At 38.2% G+C, this 21,211-nt stretch overlaps 1 protein-coding gene across 8 annotated transcripts in view; it reads right to left on the minus strand.

Annotated features, from left to right (window-relative positions):
• SLC10A7 (solute carrier family 10 member 7) overlaps positions 1-21,211 on the minus strand; it is a 146,559-nt gene that overhangs the window by 48,184 nt on the left and 77,164 nt on the right. For all 8 annotated transcript variants that reach the window (XR_003529221.1, XM_027652875.1, XM_027652873.1 and 5 more), the window contains one exon: positions 3,386-3,421. Coding sequence is in view for 5 of the 8 variants with exons in the window: in XM_027652875.1 (XP_027508676.1) it covers positions 3,386-3,421 (36 nt within the window). In the remaining 3 variants the exon portion in view is untranslated. Of the gene's footprint in view, positions 1-3,385; positions 3,422-21,211 lie in introns of those variants that run through there.

Raw genomic sequence — 21,211 nt, forward strand, 5'->3', positions numbered from 1 at the left:
TAAGTATACGATCTGACAAGAGGAAGACAGACAGCATCCTTCTCTGAATGCTTTGGTACACAGCCTCCTAACCATCATTAATGAAACATTGCAGAATGTTGCAAAGAAATGTGAACAGCGTAACCTCATGTTAACTTGAAACTGATGTAACTTACAGCACTTTGCTTCAACATTCCAGTTCACCACATACATGAACTCTAATCAATTATACATAGTTTATGGGACACTGCCCATTTGTAACATCTTGGCTGGGAATATGACATATTAACTGTTAATAACAAGGCTTAACATGAGGATGATGATATTGCTGATTAAAGTAGCTGGAAGCCAGATTCAATAGCTTTTTACCAGGCAAAATGTTATTCAGAGGTATCTGTGGCAAAGTCAGCTGCTCTTCATAAAGTTTAGCTAAGCATCCTCACAAAGATACAGTCCAGTACTTAAGGTTTCATTAAATTAATCAGAACCTGTTAATTTTGAGTAAGCTTTACACCAGAAATTCCATGGTAGAAATACACTTTTCCGAAATGTAACTGATGATCTTGTGTTCAACACCATCCATGTAAGATAATAAATTATTTGTATTAATGCATTATTTATTATAGCTTCAATATGCCTTTATCGATGTTGTTTAGACAGTTTATATTTACATTACTAGGCAATTATGAACAGGAAAGGCAGTTCAGAACATTACATTCTCTGGTGCATATAGGGTAAAATATAAACGATAACTGCTACCTCAGTTATATAACAAAAGCTAAGCTATATAACAAAACCAACTTAATAGAAAACAATGTATTTAATTTCTGGCAGCACTAAGGTTATTTTATGTACTGTAAACAGGGAGACTAACAAATATGATCACTAATGCAACATAGCATTCAGACTATCATAGCACGACTCTGTGGAAGAGTTAGTGCTTGTGAGTACCAGACCAAGGAATTAAAATTCATTGATGATGTTGACTTCAAAGGCCTATGAATAGTATTCAGAAGCCCAGCTCAGTCGTTGTTGAGGTAAAAAGGAGTTTTATTTCGAAACTTGAAAATTCCACCCTTTATTAATTAATCACTAAGGTTAAGTTGCATGACTAAACTGATGAATGGTCCAGAAAAGATAAATAGGAAATTACTAGTCATTGTCATTCTGCAGTAACTCCACATGAAATGATCAAACTGCAGGTTGTAAGCAAGAAAACAGAAACCTGTGAACTGTGTGCTTGAATCCACTACATGTCAACCAGGCCAGATGCACCAAGGAAACTCAAAGGAAAACCAGAGAGGTTCGTGAGAGAAGAAAGGTTTCAGCAGTCCAAATCACAGACTGTCAGGGTACAAGAACAGTGCATCAGGGTATGCATGTTTAGTTTGCTCTCTCAAATACTTACCACTGGATAAACTGAACCTTCAGAGAAGGGAGATCTCATCTAAGCAAGATGTGCTGTTGGGCTGACCTGAATGCTGCTCTTCATGTCTGAAACCCTCAGCAAAGACCTCAAGAAGTTTTAAATATTTATAAACCCCAAGAGAAGTGCTCAAGTTCTGGGCCTTGTGACAAAAAAATGCAGTTTTTGTAACTCCCCTCATCCCCAGACTAGTTTGTTTATCACTCTGATGAAAAAATAATTCATGTGCATATCTTCCTCAAGAAAAACAACTCCCGATTCATGTTACAAACCGCCCAACAATTATTGTGCATTTTACACACTTCTCATACAAATGTCTCCAGGGCTGGTAGGAAGAACAGAGACATATGCTTTGCCTTCCTGTTCTTACACAAATGAAGTTTTACCACCTCTTCTGAGAAGTAACAGTGAAAACTGCAATTTATGGGACAAGATATCTTGTTATCTGTCTATAAAGACACTAAAGGAATCTTGCTTGAAGAGATGTACAGATCTTTCCTTAAAATTTCAGTTTCTACAGAAAATATCCCTTTTGACTACTAAAACTCTGTGAGGTATAACAGGGTGAAAGCTGCCACTGAGCAAAAGCAAATAACAGCTGAAGTTTCAGTCACTGAGAAACAAAGGTACAGGTCTCTGGATGAATGCCCATGGAAGAACCCCATTCCATACAAGAGGGAAGAGAACTGGAAAACAGTGAGGTAGACCATCCAGAATCAATGTATTCAGTGGAAGAACAACAAAACACCCATTTTTTTTAAGAGCAGTTATCTTTTTCAACCTACTGTAGGTCTATGGTCCCAGGTATATCTGAAAGGTTTGCTGGTGTGTATCAATATATATACGATACAGTCAAAACAGTTTGTGTGTAAACACAGCTACATCAGATAAATCCCAATTTGTTGTAGTAAAATAAAAATCTTCCCACACAGTTTCACTGAGGCAGCAGTTGATAATGTTACAGCCACTCTCACAGTACTATTTATCCCAGTTTACATTGCTATATTCGTGTACAGTACATATGCTGCTTAAGCATCCCTACCATAAACAGTGTACCACTTGCATGCCACTTACAAATTGTTTCTCCCCTTTCCAGTGTGCTGGCTGACATACAAAGCCATTAGTAAGATAAACATAAAAGACAATGTATACCTCTCCTGAAATCCTTTAAGTGCTTCAGCTTATTTTCCCTGCTCTTCACAAAGCCACAGTCCTCAGGAACTTGCACCACACCACACTGTTTGTGTCACCAAATCCCCAAGCACCAAGACTTCCTAACTGACATGAGATTTACTAAAGCACCACTACCTATCTGTGAAAGCCTCTTCATTGTATGCTGACTAATATGCATTCCTTTATAAGCACGAAGATAAAACTTGGTTTTCTCCCTTTTCTTCTACCATGAACTGTCAGGATCCAAGGCCCTGACTGAAGACTAATGATTGAAAAAGAAATCTTGAACTAACAAACAGGAATGAAGCAGCATCACACGTAGTGACACACAGGGGCTTCAGTAATTTGTCTTGCTAACCTTTAGCACAAATATACCCATGAGCTTAGTTGCCCAAAAGCAAGTCTCTGTTTATCTGAGTTGCTTTTACAATTGGCCTGTCATACATGTCATACAGCACAATCTTGTCCAGCTCCTACATGTGGAAGCTCTCCAAGAGATCTCCTAATCGAGTTATCATCTGGCATACCTACCTGATTTTATCCAGATTGACTAATATCATATGGTTTTGCAATTCTGCAAGAACAATCGGTTTTGGTCCTCTTAGAATGAGGTGCAAGTAATGTTTGCATTCATTGTGATACACTTTGAGGGCCTTCCTGGGAGACAGTTTATTTCAAATACTGACCAGAAAAATCTTCTTCATTTTTTAAGCAGAGTGAAAATCACCCAAATTTGTATCTTAAATATACTGCCTAATAGGTGCAAGATTACCCAGTAAGAAGATGTATTAAGATCACAATACTTACAAAAAGCAAAAGCAGAAGTGGAGTTATAACAATGCCCTGGAAGAAACAAACAAAAACAGTTGGTTAATCAGGGAAGCAGAATAGGCTTTACTTCCTTGTACCTTAGTACATGGAAACCCACAAACATCACCCAACATCACAGAAATTAAGTAACAAGAAGTTCAACTTTGCTCTTCACTGTGTATGTTCTTTAACATTTGTATGCCAATCATTTTATAAATTACACTCAGTACAAAGTGCCTTTTTTCACCTCTAGCTTTCTCCATTTTACACCAAATCCCCTCTATTCTAAAAAGATCTGATACATAGACATATAGATCATTTATTTTAAAAACATATTAAACCTCTTCGCTCACTGTGCTGTATCTTAACTTCACTAAGCTGCTCCTTCTGAGGGGGAGACTTGTGATCAAGTCCCCTGCTACCCAGTCCCATGTCCTCTTCTGAGCAAAAGCTGCATCAACTGTGATGAATTAGGTGTCGTGACTGCGTAATGTAAGCAGATATTCCCCAAGGAAATGAGCTGAGATCTCAAAACTCATTTCACTTGATTAGACTTCATGTCTCACTGGTAGAAGGCAAGTCTTTCATCTAATTTAATCACACAGGACCACCTCAGCTTTCCACATCCCCCAGGCAGATGCAAGCAAAAAGATTTGTTGTCTTCACTGACAAGGAACAGGTTTAAAGCTGATGATTGGACAAAACAGAGGATTTTAAGTTTCATGAGAGCAAATCTTAGAATGAGTTGTTTGGGTTGGGAGTTAACATGACATGCATCACTTTCATAGCTGCAAATAGCAATTCCCCATCATCCCTCCATCTGACTTCAATATTTTATTATTGCTCAATAAAATGATTCTATCATTTAATGCATGCTAATTCACAGAGCTTGCTTGGAACTTCTCTAAGCCAAGACTATTCTTCATCCAGATAGGTCTCAAGAATAGCTAGTTTTTCAGCTATTCACAAGTTTTATTTTTAAAGGACAAAGGTCCAAAACTTGCTCACATTTATCTAAAAGGATGCTTATTTTATGGTTTTTTTAGCTATGAGTAGAAAAACAATTGAATGAAAAAAGCAGTTGTCCCCTACTTTTCATTTAACCTTGAGTAACATAGCTTTACTTCAATCTTTTGGAAGCTAATATTAAGAAAAACCTTAAATCACTAGTTTTGTATTTGCTTTCTAGGTTCACAAAAAATCACAGATCCAGACAGACCATTAGCCACAGAGAGTTCCTATTGTGCTCCTAAAACAAAAAGCAACAAATAAATGCCACAAATTATAGCAGACAGGAAGGATCAAGGAGGCAACAGTTAAGCTGTGCAACTTGAAGGCTCTGCAGAATTTAAAAACATATTTTGAAATAAATAATATATGCCATATCTGACTGCCCCACAGCCTAGCTATCCATAATAATTTATCTTTTTACAAATGTCACAATTGAGATAGATCATAAGAGACTAAAAAGAGAAGAAATAGAAGCAGTAAGAATTGCTTCAGGGAGTCACTTTCTGTTACAGGAGGACTAGACCAAAATGCAGATAACAGATATGAAGAAATATAGGTGTTTAAGAATACCAGTAGGAGAGGAAGAAACAAAGTTAAGGAAGGGAGGAAGCACCAAGAGCTGAACTGACACTTGTGTACAGCAGCATCTGTGATGCTTTAATGGACTACTACTAAAAATACATGAGCCAGACCTTCCCCTTCTTCCCCTTTCCCCATTAACAACTACACTGTACACCTCTAATATTACCAAGTGCCTGAGTATTCCCTTAGCCTTCTGTAATTTTGGGATGGCAGAACACCACTGCAGCAGGGTTCCACCTCCGGCCTTCTGCATGAGGCAAGAAGAGCACGGACGGAGCGGGAGGTGACACACCACAGGCATTCCATACTCAACTGAGCATCAAGTGTTGGGAGAAGAGAGCACACTGCCAGCTGGTGAGTACAGCCAGCTCTCCTCTATATCTGAAGGAACTCATTGATTCAGCACCATTAGTAATTTCTTACATGCTTCACACCTCAGTGCACTTTTATACATTACCAAAAAAATGCAAAGGTAAAAAGCCAAAGCAAACCAAACCAAACTTCCCCTTTATTGTGTTGGTAAATAGTGTCTTTACTCTTTAGGATGGGAGCTGTGACCTGCTATATATACTCTAGAAGTTTGGTGATATTATCACAATGAGCAACAGCCACTGCTAATTCAAAGAATGTGTCACAAAAGGAAGTGGCACCTCTGTGACAGTAACACTTCATAATTCTGTAAGTGGAGAGGAAGAGAATCCTGCTAGACATCATAAAGAGATTCCTGACTGAGCATGTTGAAAATCCAGCGTTCAGAAGGTCAATTCTAGCAATTTGTTGCTAAATTTTGCTATTAAACCTGGTGATCTTAATAATCAGAAGCGAGTTTCCTGTTGCCTCACCACAGAAAGGATTTACAAGACTGAACTTTCCCATTCGCAACACATACGCAATTCCCTGGGAAGCGAAACAATTACCTGACAGAACAGACAAGTTCATATTAAAAAATAGATGCTGTTGCTGAATCAGAGTAATTTGATGTTAATGTTTTATTTTGATAAGGAGTGCCAGTTTGAAAAACCACAGGGATTACATTAAAACCAAAGGGGTTTTTTTCACTCAGTAGTGCTGTGGTGATGGGTGCAGGCAAAGCAAGATTTATTAGGGGCAGGAACCTCTGTTACCCAACTGACTGATGGAGCTGGTAAAGAACAAATTTTGGGCGTGCAAAAGCCCTTCCCTTCAGGTTTCTGCCTCACATTTGAAGAAGGGTTTACATACTATGGTGTATTTGTCTAACAAAAGGCATTACCCTTCCCTCCACACACACCACCCTGCTTCAACACATTACCTCTTCATTAGAAACATGCTCCTCAATATGTTCATAAGCATTACGTGATGCATCTCAATTCATGCCCACTAAAGAACAATAAATAGAGTCTAAAGCCTACTGACAGAAAATACAGGTGACAATTTACATTTTGAAGGTAAAGCCAAAGTCTGATTCACTAAGTATAAAGAAAAGGTGGGAGAGAACAGTTATTCCACACAGTGCAGTTCATGCTCCAGCAGAGGCTTCACAAAGACAAGCATATCCTGACAGTGGCAGCGTGGCTGCTTTCTAAAACTATGACTGGTTGAGAAGCACAAAGGAAGCTAAAAATTAAAATAAAGACTACGGTTTCTAAGTCCATTGGACACTAACACCATCAGAGAGGAAAAAGTAACTAAATTTGACGACCCTTTTCCCTGCCTTGCTTTCCAGGCAAGTGCTGTCAAATACACAGTGTATGGAGATAAACAGATTGTAGATTAGCACTTCCAGCAGAAGCTGAGCATCTGCCCTTGAGAATGCAAGGTCACTACACAGTTTTAGCATCTTCAAAGTTTGGGTGGAGTGTTAAGCTTTCCGACTGCTGCCCACAATGGAGTCAAAGTTGTAAAGTGACTGCTGTTTGCTATCTGCAGAAAAACTTTCAAGAAATCCATTTACACCTCTGATGTGAAAGACTGACTGAATATATTTCAATGATTTTAGTGGAAAGGGTAGATAAAATCTCCGCCTGACCTGAGACACTGATATAACATAGGAATCTGAATAGTCAGATACCTGTAAACACATCTCTCTTTATAGTAAGGATAATGAAACCTATCTTAATTAAGAGAGTTTAAATACAGGTTTGCGTGTGGAGGCATGTACATAAACATATATATTAACACTAAGGATGTACTTGGAGATTCATTTAATTGTTATTTGCCTTGTAAAGACAAAGATGTTAAGAGATTTTCTATAACTTTCATCCAGTATAACATTGCTACAGAGCAGATATTAAGAGGTGTCTATTCTCCAAAAAATATATAGAATCAATACATGGAATTGGCTGCCAAATCAGACAGCAAGGGGAAGTCACATAATTAATTTGAAACTATGATGGCAAATCATTAAGAATGAAATTATGCGAAGAGGAAGGTGGGCACAGATCCAGAGGGACACATGGTAGAAGACAAGTAGGGATTATTGTAATGAGGCATGAAATACATGTGAACTTTCCTCCGTTTCCCTTACCTATAAATTTCCCACGCAATTTTTCTTCATTCTTACAGGTCATCAGTATGACACACATGTGGCAATTACTAGTGAGAAAAACCTTAACCAAAGTCACATCTGATTTGTCTTAAGAAGTAGTGCAGAAGAAGTAGAAAAAAAAAGGGGGTTGTAATCAAGGTTTGAACAAATGTGTATTTTTTGAAGGCAATTATCTACTCATGCTTAATGCTACAGATGTTCTTGAATGCTTTATCAGAGCAGGATACAAAAGAAGTAAAAGTGTAAGCAGTGTTATGTGATAAGGCCAATAAAGGTTAGCAAAAAGTTAAATGGGCAGCATTTCCATAGTTATTAATAGAGTAAGGTGAGAAAAACATGGCTCTGAACTCTGGATAATTTCATCAGAAGACAAGCATAAATGAAAACTCCAACTCAGTCCTCATCTGTGTACAGCACTATTTCTCATATGGTTTTATTTCAAGAGTTGCTAGCACTTTTTGGAAAAGAAAGAGCAACCAAAATATCCCAGCCTACACTGCATACTCCACCCTACCCACAAACAAACAAACATACAAGAACCCCCAAAGCAAACCTGTAGTTTTTATGATTACAAAATTAGAGACTTTACCTCAAAACATGTATTATTTCTATTTCTTATGTCTTTTGTTTCCTTGGTTTTGTGCTTGGAAGTGTGTTTTAAATTCTTTTTTTTCAAGAAGTTTGCAGACAACTTCATAATGTTTTACATTTCAAAAAGAGAACCCTGCCTCTGGAAAAGTGCTTCTAGGTCTGCATTAGGTATGTTTCTGAGCACCAAGACAGTTACTGCCAAAGTTCTGACAGAATACAGATAAAGGGATGTTCTCAGAAAGTCTGGTACCACCACAAAGAAAAGAAGTGGGCACTCCTAAAGGTCAAAAAGCTTACTGTTCAATGTTTCTAAGAACATGATAGAGAATGTAAAGACCATGGCAGTACTCAAAGCCAACTCCCAGTCTATTCAAATGAAGGAGCACAAGACTCTCACTATCCTCATCCCTCAGACTGGTCCCAGTTCCACAATTCCACTTCATGGCATGACATCTGACTAAAACATTGTTTATGAGTTGTGATACCACATTATTCATCGTCTTGAATAAACCAATTTAAAGTATATTCCCATGTCAAACTGTTTTGCAGTAATCCTAATTTTAGACAACATATACAGAATTACTCCTTCTTCTGAAATACAGCTTTCACATACCAAAATCCTCAAAAGTAGTTGCCTTCTCCCCTTTTCCACCTGTTCCCACATAACTCTGGAACTATGCAGAATCTCCTGACAGACTCCATAGAACAAGATAAAAGCCCCTATGCTAAATATACACACTTGGTTCCAAAGCAGAAGGGCAAAAACACTACAAGTCAGGTTTGGACTAGGCAAGTTCTTGTGAAAGGCACTGAACACAGAGGGGGTAAAACAGAAAAGGGCCTGATAATAGGGTTGCAGAGGCAACTGTGAATTTTTCATGTCTCCATTTTCAAGTAGTAAACCATTTGAACATGACAATTTCAGGACTGTAAGAGAAATTATTTCAAAAACATTTCAGTTCCTTAGTATTTGGATCCAGTGGCTGCAGAAGCCTCCTTGAGACAACCTTTTTATGGGTTCTTTAAACAGCTTTTGTAAGCATGGCTATACAAACTATGCTATTAATCTGACCTACTTAAAGATAATAGTGGAGATGACAAATTTTTGTTGAATAAGATGTTGAAATTGATTTCCACAATAAAACTTATGTTTCCCCTGTGCTTTCAAACTTCATGTTTGCATAAATGACATAAATGTTTGAGTTTATCTCTTGTAATCTAGGAGATTAAGTTAGAACTTTCTGGTGTGCTTGTAATTTCAGTCATTGCCCCATGATGCAACTTCGGGGTCCCTGTGTTGCTTCCCCATGGACATCATAGAAGCTCCTGGTGCCAAATAATCACTTGCCTTTTGTTTTCCAATTTAATTATTTTAAAAATAATTTCAAGTGTAAAACTCCTTCTATACATCCCTTTTCTGTCAGCTACTCCAATGACATGGTTGGTTCTATGAGGTTTATACAACTGCAGGACTTCAAAATAAAATACGTAACTTGGCTATTTATTGTCCTGTTACATACCAAATGACTGTTCTGAAAGTTAGGAATAACAGAGGTTTATGAATTGATGTTTTTTAGGATTCTAAATACACCCATCCTCCCCATAATAAATAACAGGAAAATCTGAAAAGATATTGAAAAGAGTATGGAGTTCACATATTTTTGTTAAATTGATAAACACTGTACAACACCAGGACAACATACTACAATACAAAATTGAAAACACAATTCCACATAACCCTAATTCAACTTTAATCAAAAATAAATACCACAACAATAGCGGCAACTCATCCAATTAGGCCAATATTGGATTTTAATAACGAAGCTGTAAAATTAGAAGCACTATGTTAAAATGGTTTTTGATTTATCAGAGGGGACAAAATAACCAGATTTCATATCAACTATGAGATGATGCATAGAGCTTTGTGAATTGTTCCAGACACTGTACCATCTTTGTTCTGTTGTATCAACCTAGTGGCCTCTACTGTGGGAAGGGACGTTAATTCAAACAAAAAAAAGAAAAATGAGATAACAGTAAAAAGCTTACTAGCATCAGATAATAGCAGAAATCAAAAGCACTTCCACTATTTATTAATAATTACTTTTGCAGATGTTCCTCTTGCATACATTTTATGCAAGCATGCAAAAATATGATTTAAAAGGATTTGATTTAAAATCTGGCAAGCAGCCAGAATTCAGTTCTTTCAACAAAACTGAACACAGAAACAACAAATACAGTGACCTGAACTACTGGCAGTAACACTACTACATTTATCACAGGTGGAGTATAAAGAATAAAAGCAGAAAGAGAAAGCATTTTTTTAAGTAAGGTTAAGGGGTGAGTTTCTGGTATCATATTGAGAGTTAAACCCAGAGTGAGAAAAGAGTATTTTAGAAAGGTGAAACTCGAGATAAGCCCAGTTTGCCTGGCTTCCCAGCAGAGGGCATCTTCAACACATTAGAAATTTGCTTCTTGAGCAGCAACAGAACAGTTCAGTAGTAAGGACCCCAAAGTTTTAAAGGAATTCTGAAAACTTTTTGGTGCTTCGCATATCATACAGGAATAGTTTCTGGAATGATGTACAAAATATAACACAAGTCAGAATCAGAAATGAATGCTTCCATCAAACATCCAGAAACCATCAGTTAGATGGGAGCTGGCTAGCAGAGCGTGGAATAGCTCCTATAAAAGGTAGGAGGGTGCTGCTGGGGGCAATGCTTCTGGCCATGCTTCCCAAGAGCTGCAACCTCTCACTGCTGCAGCAGCTCCGCAGCATGTGTGTGACCAAAGGTTTTTGTGGGCCTTTGTTCACATATCTGGAACAGGATCAAGCCATATTCACCAAACTTGTAACACATTACTGCAACTTTTTGCTGTCTCTTGTGCAACACATTAAACTCAGCTGTCTGGTTAACATCTCCAGTGCATTCAATGATCCTGTTGAGCCTGTTGGAGCTACGTTTTCCTCTTCCCATTGCTCTTCAGTTGCTTTTGCTAACATTCGTTCCTGGCCTCAAAGATCTGTTTCCTCTCCTTTACTTCCCACCTCAATGAAACCTTCTAAAACTTCCTCATATGCAAACCCTTTTCCTAACTCCAGCTCATTAAACCCCTGTCTGTTCCCATTCAAATTTAATTCTCATGCAGTGTCAGCAGAGAACAAGATCACTATAATTCTGTGTGTCAGCATAGTTTAGACACTGGTGTTAGGTGGGCCTTTGCTAGAGGAGGCATAAAAGGGAGAAAGGAACTTCTCAACCACCCACACTCATACACTTTTTAGAGTGATCCCCTTGTCTTTGCAAAAATCACTTGGACACAATCCTGTAATTTCTACGACGCAAGCAGGTTCCCAGACCTATAGCATGATCTCAGCGGGACTGAGATCTTCAGTGAGACTGAAAGGTACATCATTTGTAGGATTAGGGTATCCACAGGTATAAGCATGGCACTTTCTTGAAAAGGAGTTTAATGTGTTATAAGGATACAATAAACTTAGTTACACTTCTCAGGGTGTATGTTAAGTATGTTAGTACAGTGTTAAGGATGCACCACAATTTCTCCTTTGTTTTGTACACAGAAAACAGAAATGCAGTTACATGTATGTTACTACATATATGTTTTACAAGAAAAGTTATTTTTCAACTTAATTTTTAAGTCTGTTTTCTTGCAAAAGAAATTTTAAGAGGATCTAAATTTCTCCTGTATTTGGTTCTATGCCGAGTAATCAGCAAATCCTAATTTAAATTACTAAGAAGCCATTCCCAGCAAAGCCTGCCAGCCTCAGCACCTCTGCTCCCACAAACCCATGTGACAGTAGGACAGGATGGCACACTAGATGGTGCTGTGGGACCTTCCAGGGAAAACAATCTCCTAAAACAGAAGTAGTTGTATTGTTCAATTAGCCAGATAGTCGATCCATATTTTGAGACATATTAAAGAGCACTAAGTTCCAACAAGGGAAACCAGAACCACAGAAATGGAAGGAATACACTAAGGAAACATTCTGCTTTGACTGACACTGATTTTTGGAGTAGCTTAGTGCCCTTCTTCCACTGGAATGGTTTCTTGCCTCACCTTCCCAAAGCAAGACAGTGCAGTTTTTATGCTCTACACCAGTCTTACTTTAAAGAGTTCTACATGTAAAACAGAATTAAAAGAGTCTGAAGTCAGAGATCCAACACAGCAAAGTCCCTACAAGCCTTTTCTGTCCTTCATTTTATTCTGTTCAATGTTTAAAAAAATATTTTAACACAATAGGCTTTGAATTAACTAAACTGTGAATTCATTTTTCTTGTCTTGATGACCAGTTGAGTGAAAGAAAACAGAAACATAAGGGAAAAATTACAGAACCTGAGAGAAAAGCTATCAGAAATTCTACAGAAATGAGAAGTTATAAGCAATTATCAAAACTGATTCTACTTATTTCTTTCTATAGCTATCCATGTAACAGAAAATTATTTAAGCAGAACAGTTTCTGTATAAAGATGCCATCAATATATGAACCAAAGTATGTTACACCTTGTTAACATAAACACTATGTTTAAATTAACTGCTGTCTCCCTACTTCTTCAAGCCAAGAACCTCAAACAGTGCAAGAATAAAACACTGAACACTTCTTTGACTTGAACAAGAAAATAAAAACTTTATATAAAGGTGGGACCATTGTGCCAATAAAAAACTATATGGATTAATTATGCATCAGTAGTACTAAAACACTTTCTTAGCATTGCAAAAGTCTCTTGGAGACCAGTTATTCAGAAATACCACTTAAAAATGTATCACTAAAGCGCTGGCATAATTGTCACGCTCACCCAAACTGCAGGCTTGGTCTGTGGCATCCATCAAATGAGATACTATCCCCCCCCCCCCACATCAAACCAACAGCATAGTCTGTCTATAATTATTGTTATTAATTAGACAGATTACATTGGTTTTGTCAGGAAAAAGTCTCATCAGCCAAGGTGCTAACTGCACTCTGTAAGGTGCAAGTCCCCCCCCGATTTTTCAGGATCGTTTCCAAGTCCGCTGGAAAGTTAAGTTATTATTAATTAGTTTGAGAGTGAGCTCACTCATGCATTCCTTTTTTTATCTTTAGTCTAAGTGCCCTGAATTGTTTTAGCAAGATGTATCACAAAACTCATTCAATCTTTTTCCACTATTATTCTCAGATATGATTTCCACTCAGAATTGAGTATTTCAAAGGCCAAACCCAGCCAAAATGCACACAGGCACATGTGTATACACAAACCCCAAAACCCAGCCCCCAATATGGTAATCTATACTGCTTGTGTTCTGTGCTGCCTGCCTGGCCCCAAGTCATCAATAATGAATAGAAATGTACAGCTACAGCAGTAGCCTGTGTCATGGGCTTGTCAGGGATTTTTGAAAAGGAACAAAAACACAGGTTTGCCATTTGATTGTGTCTTCTTTTGCAAACCCAGGAAGGGCAAAACAAAGTGGTATTTTAAAAAGGATAATATGATTAACCCTTTTTGTACTAATTGAACAGTTTCTTCCACCATACAGAATGGAAAATTATTTGCTGGCAATGCAACTAGTATTCTCCTAGGCCTAGGAATTCAACAATAATGTTGATTCTGAGCACAGGGAGAAGAGGTTGTTTCTATTTTAAGATAATGAATACATACTCAAAAGGAGTCAAATACCATGGTTTACATACAGGGAGAAAAAGGATTTGTTTTCCTAGGAATTCAGCAAGTTCAGTCTCAAGTAAAATTTTTTCTTGAAGAAGAATCTTAATGCATGCAAACAGATGTACACATAGCCATGAAAGCAACAGCATTATTGAAAATATGCAGATGCTCATAAATGAGTTAGACAATAGGAAAAAAAAGGTGATTCTTGTATCTATTATTTCTTTTCAATGTTCCCAAATACATTTCTAGAGACATTAGGACTGTAGCCTTACAGGAATGATCATCTCACATTTTACACACAGAACGCACCAGCTGGTACACCACCAATCCACTCCCTGGGGAGGGTGGGTGGCAGACTACAAAATGTCTACAGGACACACAAAAACTAAGGTGATTGAAAACCCAGTTGTAGACCCAAATCTTTCTTGCTTTCTACATCTGCACAAATTCCAGAATATATAAAGTCCTGCATTAATATATTTAATCAGTAAAAACATTAACTTCCATAGTAACTTCTATAGTAGATGGGTAAATATTCTCCTCTTTGAAAGATGCAACTGAAGATGCACACTTGTCTTTAAAAAGACTGGAACTAGATAATTTGAGATAATATGTATAAGAAATGAAACTACATAAGCATGAACATCCAACTGGGCATCAAAAGCAAGACATCTCAATTCAAATTATGTTGTCAGGTCTTCTTTTCAAGAAGGTAGTAGCAAATAAAAGGACATGGTTTAAACACAACTCAGGAAAATCTTCAGAAAGCAGCAATCAATAATACAATTTAAACAGCCTACTCTGTGTTTTGACCTAATGTTATCTTGTGATAACTGTTTTTAATGGTTAGAGTGGGATATTACTATATTCAGCTGAACTGCACTGTGCATAAATTGCTGAATGTTCATGAGTTGAATATGTTATTAATGACTGTGAATAAGGAAAAAGGACCATAAAAAACCACCTTTCTCGGGCAGATAGTAAAAAACTGCCTCAAATTCACAAGTACACACTCTAGCACACTAAGGTTAAAAAAACCCAAATCACAGAAATGTAATTCTATTTAAATTAACTGACTGAGATCATTTACTTACATAAGAAACTAAATCCTTAAAGAATTCCAGAATTATTTTATAGTAGTAAATTTGCTTCTCACTTCTAACTCCATATATACTTCAGCATGACTACAATGGTTATCTTTCATTTTGTGAATACTATACAGTCAGTAAAAACTTCTTTTCTCCTACTGACATGTTTTTGTGGTTTTGCAAGTGCTCAGACACCCCTCCTCCAGCCTCCTGCCCAAACACAGGGTTGGCAGCACAAAACTTCTGCCTTGTTTTGAATATCCTCATGTAGTACACATTTGAATGTGCTGAATACACACATCTGCAACAAGAAAATGCAGGGTTTTGTTCACATGTGGTAGAATGGGCCAAAACCCCATTCTCGTTATTGATGCCATATGACCCTATCTTGCAACATTTTTTTTTCCATCCATCTGCTACGAAGATTTTTTTTTTTTTGCATGTTATTCACTGGATACACATCTCACATTCAAGACAAAAGACTGGTGCATTTGTTCAGTATCACACTATTGCTATCACTATCACAGGTGACCAACAGGGCCAAGGTACTGCTTGTAACAGCCTGTCCCTCAGCACAGCATCCTAAATCTCTCACTCCACCTGCTGAAGCGACTGACAATCACTTTGAAGCACGCAGGAAACTGGCTGAATCTACAGTGCTGTGACATCAAAAGAGCTCTGTCTACTCTGATTTTGAGATGGCAGGTAGGAGGAAAATTCACCTGCCTGAAACCCAGCTCCACAAATCCATACTGCCTGGCTCATATCTACCATCTGGCCTTGCAAGGAGCCAGGAGTGCCACCTAGGAAGGCTCTCCAGCTGCCCAGCGCTGCCACATCACCCAGGACAGCGAGAGGCAGGGCACTGCTGGGAGCTTGAGCACTGAAGCCCACATCCACTACATGGAGCTTTCTGTAGGCCATGCTCTGACAAAGACAGAATATCACAGTTTACCTGGGAATGACAACATCGGTGCACTCTGGGCATACTGGCGCAAGTAGATTGTAGAAAGGTAAAAACACAGGCAGAGGCACCCTAAAGAACTAACTGCTTTACATAAAAACAACAACAACAAAACAAAAACAAAACAAAAACCAGAAAAGAAAAAAGAAAAGGGGGGGGGGGGCAGCAAACAAAACTTGGCTTTGTACTTAAATTTCCTGTACGGGTTATGCTGCTCTAAGTTGCCATCAGGAGGAGCCTGCTTTTCCCCTGTCTTATATGAGTACTGGTTTTGCATTTAAATCATCTGCCCCGAAACGTGGGTCTTTGATTCAGTAACATAACAGAATATTTCCAGAGGGGGAAAATTGTTTCTGAAAACAAAGCAGTCCTAGTCTAGCAGAGAATGTCTAGGCAGGGAAGGGAACTGGTATGTGAGACTGAACTAAATGAAAATATTTTCCTCACAGCCCCTACAAGAAAGGCTTTTTCTTGATTTCACCTCCCAAGAGCTCAAATGGCATGATAGTGTTAAATTGGAAGGTGTTCCCTATTTTTCGGGAGGTAAAACAAGAGAATAACTAAAAGATGTTATCCAAGAATTCTACCTTCCTCTTTTCAGAGGAAGAGTCTTCAGCCTACTCTGTCCTCAGGGAAGCCAAGCTTCAGAGGTGGTTTCCTTCTGACTCCTCCTGAGGTTTTGCCCCAGTTTTTCCCTAAGAACCACTGCAAGGCTGGAAGTTCACATTACGGGATTAGACCATTTGTGTATTTAAATTTACAAAGGCTCCAGTCCTCTGAGTCCAGAATAATTCTCATTCTACAAAGTAGAACATATTCCTTTTAAAAGTGAAATCCCTTGTAATTACTCAGTTAAATGACATGCCACATATATTCACAGAAACTCATTAGCTGAAGGGACAAAACATACCCCTAAGGCCTTTGATTTTTACTGAGGGCTTCTAGGATTTTCTAACCAACAAGAGATTTGTGTGCCTATTTTGTGTGCCTAACACTTTTCTTAAACTGTTTCACCTGGTGGATGGTAGACAGGACTTCTCCACAGAAGCTGTAGAAAAATCAAATCACCTGCTACCCCTACCCTGAATATGGGAATTGCAGAGAGAACAGCAAGATCTAACACATCCTAAGATTATCAACTGACCTGATTTTCAAAGTAGTTCTCAGATGCATTGTTTGCCTCATTGATCTAACATCAATCAACAATACACAGCCTAATAATTAGCATTACACATCACTACAATCTACCAGCTCTAACCATTCTGAAAATGACAAAATCCAACCCATTACCCAGCTCAGTATTAGCTGTTAATAACTAAGAGTTACCCATTACAGGGCAGTTTCAACATCCATAACATGGAAGGGTTAAACAGCCTCATCTTGGTGTTTAAATACAGGTTCTGCTCCCAAATGAGAAATATAGCACCTCCTGTCTGCCTAGGTATGAAAAGTATGTTTCTTCAGAGAGCAAATCCTTACCCAGTTTACTGACTAGCAGCTTATTATCAGCCCTTTTCATTTTAAATGTAATTTCCATGTGAAAAACGCACAATTTCCTGTTTTTTTTCCCCCAAAGTTTTACTGCATACTCTCACACGGGTAATAAATTAAAAAAATAACTCCTTTGGTTATTTACAATTACACCAAATCATTTCTTTTAAGGAACAGTTTCAGGCAATGCAAGCGCACATAACAGGCAAATCAAGGTCCTATGACTAAAAGGCAACAATGCCATCATTCCTCTTATTTCTGGATCAGAAAAAAAGGACATCAACCTAGTTCATACAAAGAGCAAAAATAACCATCCTGTAGGTGAAAAGTAACAATAACTTGGGATGGTTGTTCCGAAGCTGCAAGCTATCTAAAGACTTCAAAAAAAATTTTTAACCAGACTGTTTTACTGAGAAGGTACATGAAATTCAGTACATGAACAGGATTCCTTTCCAGATGCCTACAAGAACTTCACACACACACACAAGACATAAAACTGCTGAGTTATTTTTTATATATCTTATGTAAGAGGGCTTTTAATGTAAATATTGTATTTAAATTAGCATTTCTGGTTTGTCTATATCAAAAGCCTCTAACATCACAAATCGTGACAGCAAGGTGGCCTAGCAACCTAGACAGACAGACACAGGAAGTTCAGTCATTCAGTAATAAAAAGCTTTGGCTGTCTGGCTTCAGGGAGAAGAAAATTGCTTGGATGATCACTTCAGTACTCTACTAGGTGCTGCACTGTTTTATTCTTTCTGATAGCTGCAGTTTAAAAGAACTCAAAACAGGAGAACGTACATGTAAAGGCTGAGCAAAGATGTGGACTGAAGCTTTATTTTGTTTTGTTTCAGATTCACACTTTTGATAGAGCCTAGGGAGCCAGAGAGAGAAGAAAGGAAACTGTCCCCAGCGCCTGACAGTGACAAAAGTGAAAACAGCTGCTTAAGTTGTAAGCTACCTGTGGAGTGGGTCTAGGAGCAAGGGGTTCTGCTGGGGGGGGGGGCTTTTGCAATGTTAGCAGGTGTCACTGCAGTGTATTTGCCAGCAAAACATGTTTACCAAAACACGGTCACAATTTAATTTCTTACCAAGATACAAGACAATAGACTGTCATTCTGCTCACCAGCAAATCTGTGGTAAATTTACATGCTGCTCCATGATGGACCCAAGCCTGACAGTGCTGAGCATTTACAGGTAGTCCCAAAGACAGAACACATTCTGCACCTTGTGGAAAAGTTTGTTTTAAAAAAGAGGTGATGTCAGAGCTGACGACTGGTTCTCCATCCTTTTCACTCTAATTACATCTAGGCAGGGACAGTGCTAAACTCCATGCTATTGAGAAGCTTTAAATTCTTCTGTCAACATGACTGGTTTTTCTCTTCCCTACTCTTCTTGAGGCTCTTTCTGTTCCTCTCCTTTCTTTTTCTCCTGTCCTCAAAATCTTTTCCAAAAAGACTAAAAGTAAAATTCAAAGAGCTGACTTCCATGTGTACCTAACACTTAAGCCTGTACCCAGCAGGACATGGAGGCTCTCTGCATTTTTTTGTCATATGTATATTTTTTAAAGAACTCTTGCTTAACGACGAGACCAAGAAATACCTTCTAATTCCATTACTAGTATCCACACTGAAACAACTCCAAACACTAGCTTGTCTTCAGTCCCTCATAACTACTGGCAACTTGCTCAGACAATGGGCAAATAAATCTTATTTGGTCATTTATCCAGCCAACAGAGCATCAAGATGAACATTTCCAGATTTGACAAGTAATTGCTGTATTAAATACCACAGGAGTACATTTCTCAGAAGTTGATGGCCCATCCATAGAATACTTATCATTAGCAGCAATAACCATTCTGGGTAAGTGACTATTCTCTTCCAAGGGTAATAGCATCTGCTTACATAAAGGGATATTTTTGGCACATTCTCAAGGTCTTCTTTCTTCTGCCCTGCTGTCAGAACTCTAATCAGGTATGCACAGCACCTACAGTGCTCCTGCATACTCCAGGTAATTAGCCCTTCCACTAATCAGAGAGCATCTCTCATCACTGCAAACACACAGTACACTGCTTGTTCCTTAACCCTCGGGTTTCCTTTGCTCATTTGTTAGAGAGCTGACTGAACACCAGTTACCCTGAACTACTCTTCCAATGCACACCATTGAGAGCTTTCCAAATAAAATCATTTCTGAGCGTTTTGCTGGGAGCTGAATTTAAAGACATGAATTATCGATGTTTCAGCTAAAATGTATCCCTGATCTTTCCCTTTTCTTCTAATAGTTAAGAAAATAAAAGCTCACAATGTGTTTCCCTATGACCATCTCCCCATGCCTTTCTGCTTGAAAAATTGATCACCTTAGATAAAAACTAATTCACACCTGTGATTTATTAAGACAAGAAATTCGTGTTTAGAAGGAAAAAGGCTGCAGTAAGTGTCTATGCTCTGACAAATGGCAAAAAAATACAGCTGATTTAACAAATGAGTGCTCAATCAATGATGCACTGAGGCACATGACAAAGGGAAGTCAAAATCCATTACATTCAAGAACCTCCTTTAAATTCCACTTCAGTGCACTGACCCTGTTGCTCAATGCTAAAGACTTTACAAGGTTTTCGGAAACATTTAGAAGAGCTTTTGTTTTGGCATTCACTCAGCTGCACCTCACAATTAACACTGCCAGACTCCTTTCTAATCAATTATTCATTAAGATTACTAGCATATCTTTTGAGCGCCTTAACTCCACATCAGAAGTGCGGGAGGGATGATACAGCCATGTGTACTTTGCAGAATAAAAGGCAGACTCTAAGCAGGTTTTAACGTTAAATGAGAACAAGGCTAAAAGAAGCGAAATCAACACTTTTAGTCAAAGTTGAGCTTCAGGCGAGCTGCAGGCAGCGCACAGCGTGAGAGAATTTGGCTCCAGAAAGTGCCCATGTGTTGACAGCTGAATGAGAGTTTGAAGGCTTAATGGTAAGAAATGTTCCGTCAGTGGTAATGTTACACACTACTTACTCAGTTAACTACTCATCTTCTGCAGCCCTGACAGCTGATGACACAAACCCCATTCAGTGGAAGTTTTGCCATTTGCCGTACAAACATGTTTCTTGTGGTTACCATGGCTAGTGTTTTTTCCAGGTAAACAAAAAGCAGGAAACAATTTCCAGGAAATAACTATCAAACACAACTGTGCTGAGAAATCAAGAACGCAGAAAAAAATCTGGAAGGCTGCTCAAACTATAGAAAATATGCAAATTAATTTGAGCCTATTTCTACAACTCTATTTATGTATGTGCAAAATAAACTATTATCAATTTGTATTATGGTAGATCCTAATCTATTAAACACTGTATGCTGGCAGGGAAGATATTTGACCCTTTTAACATAACTTAAACATACAGGTTAGGAAGGTTTTGTATTTGAAGTCTAGAAGAGCTCTAACTTGGGCTCTGAAGTTAAATGGTATAAATGGTTCTCCCCACCTCACAGCATACAGAAAAATCCTATTATCACAGAATCATTTAAGTTGGAAAAGACCTTCCAGATCATCGAGTTCAACTGTGAAGTCATGAAGTTTTCAGTCCTGTTTGAATTCACCTGTTTTACCTGGGTCAGAACAAACAGCCAACCAGAACACCAGGCTAGATGAGCCTAGCTGGTGTAACACAGACAGGGTATGCAGAAGCATTGATCTGCAAGACAGGTCTAATGTATTTTTGGAATGGGGGTTTTGTGTTCCACTGCCTCCTGGGTAGCATTATGCAAGGCACATGCATGTACAGGTATTCAGACAAATATGGCCTAGTTGCCCAGAATTTGTGCATTTTCTAAACATCCCAGCATGAGCAAAGTCTAAAGAAAAAAAAAAAAGAGAAATAATAAAATGACCAAAGATGAGTAAATGGTA

The sequence above is a fragment of the Corapipo altera genome, unplaced genomic scaffold (assembly GCF_003945725.1).
Source record: "Corapipo altera isolate COAL_440 unplaced genomic scaffold, ASM394572v1 69, whole genome shotgun sequence".
Taxonomy (NCBI): Eukaryota; Metazoa; Chordata; class Aves; order Passeriformes; family Pipridae; genus Corapipo; species Corapipo altera.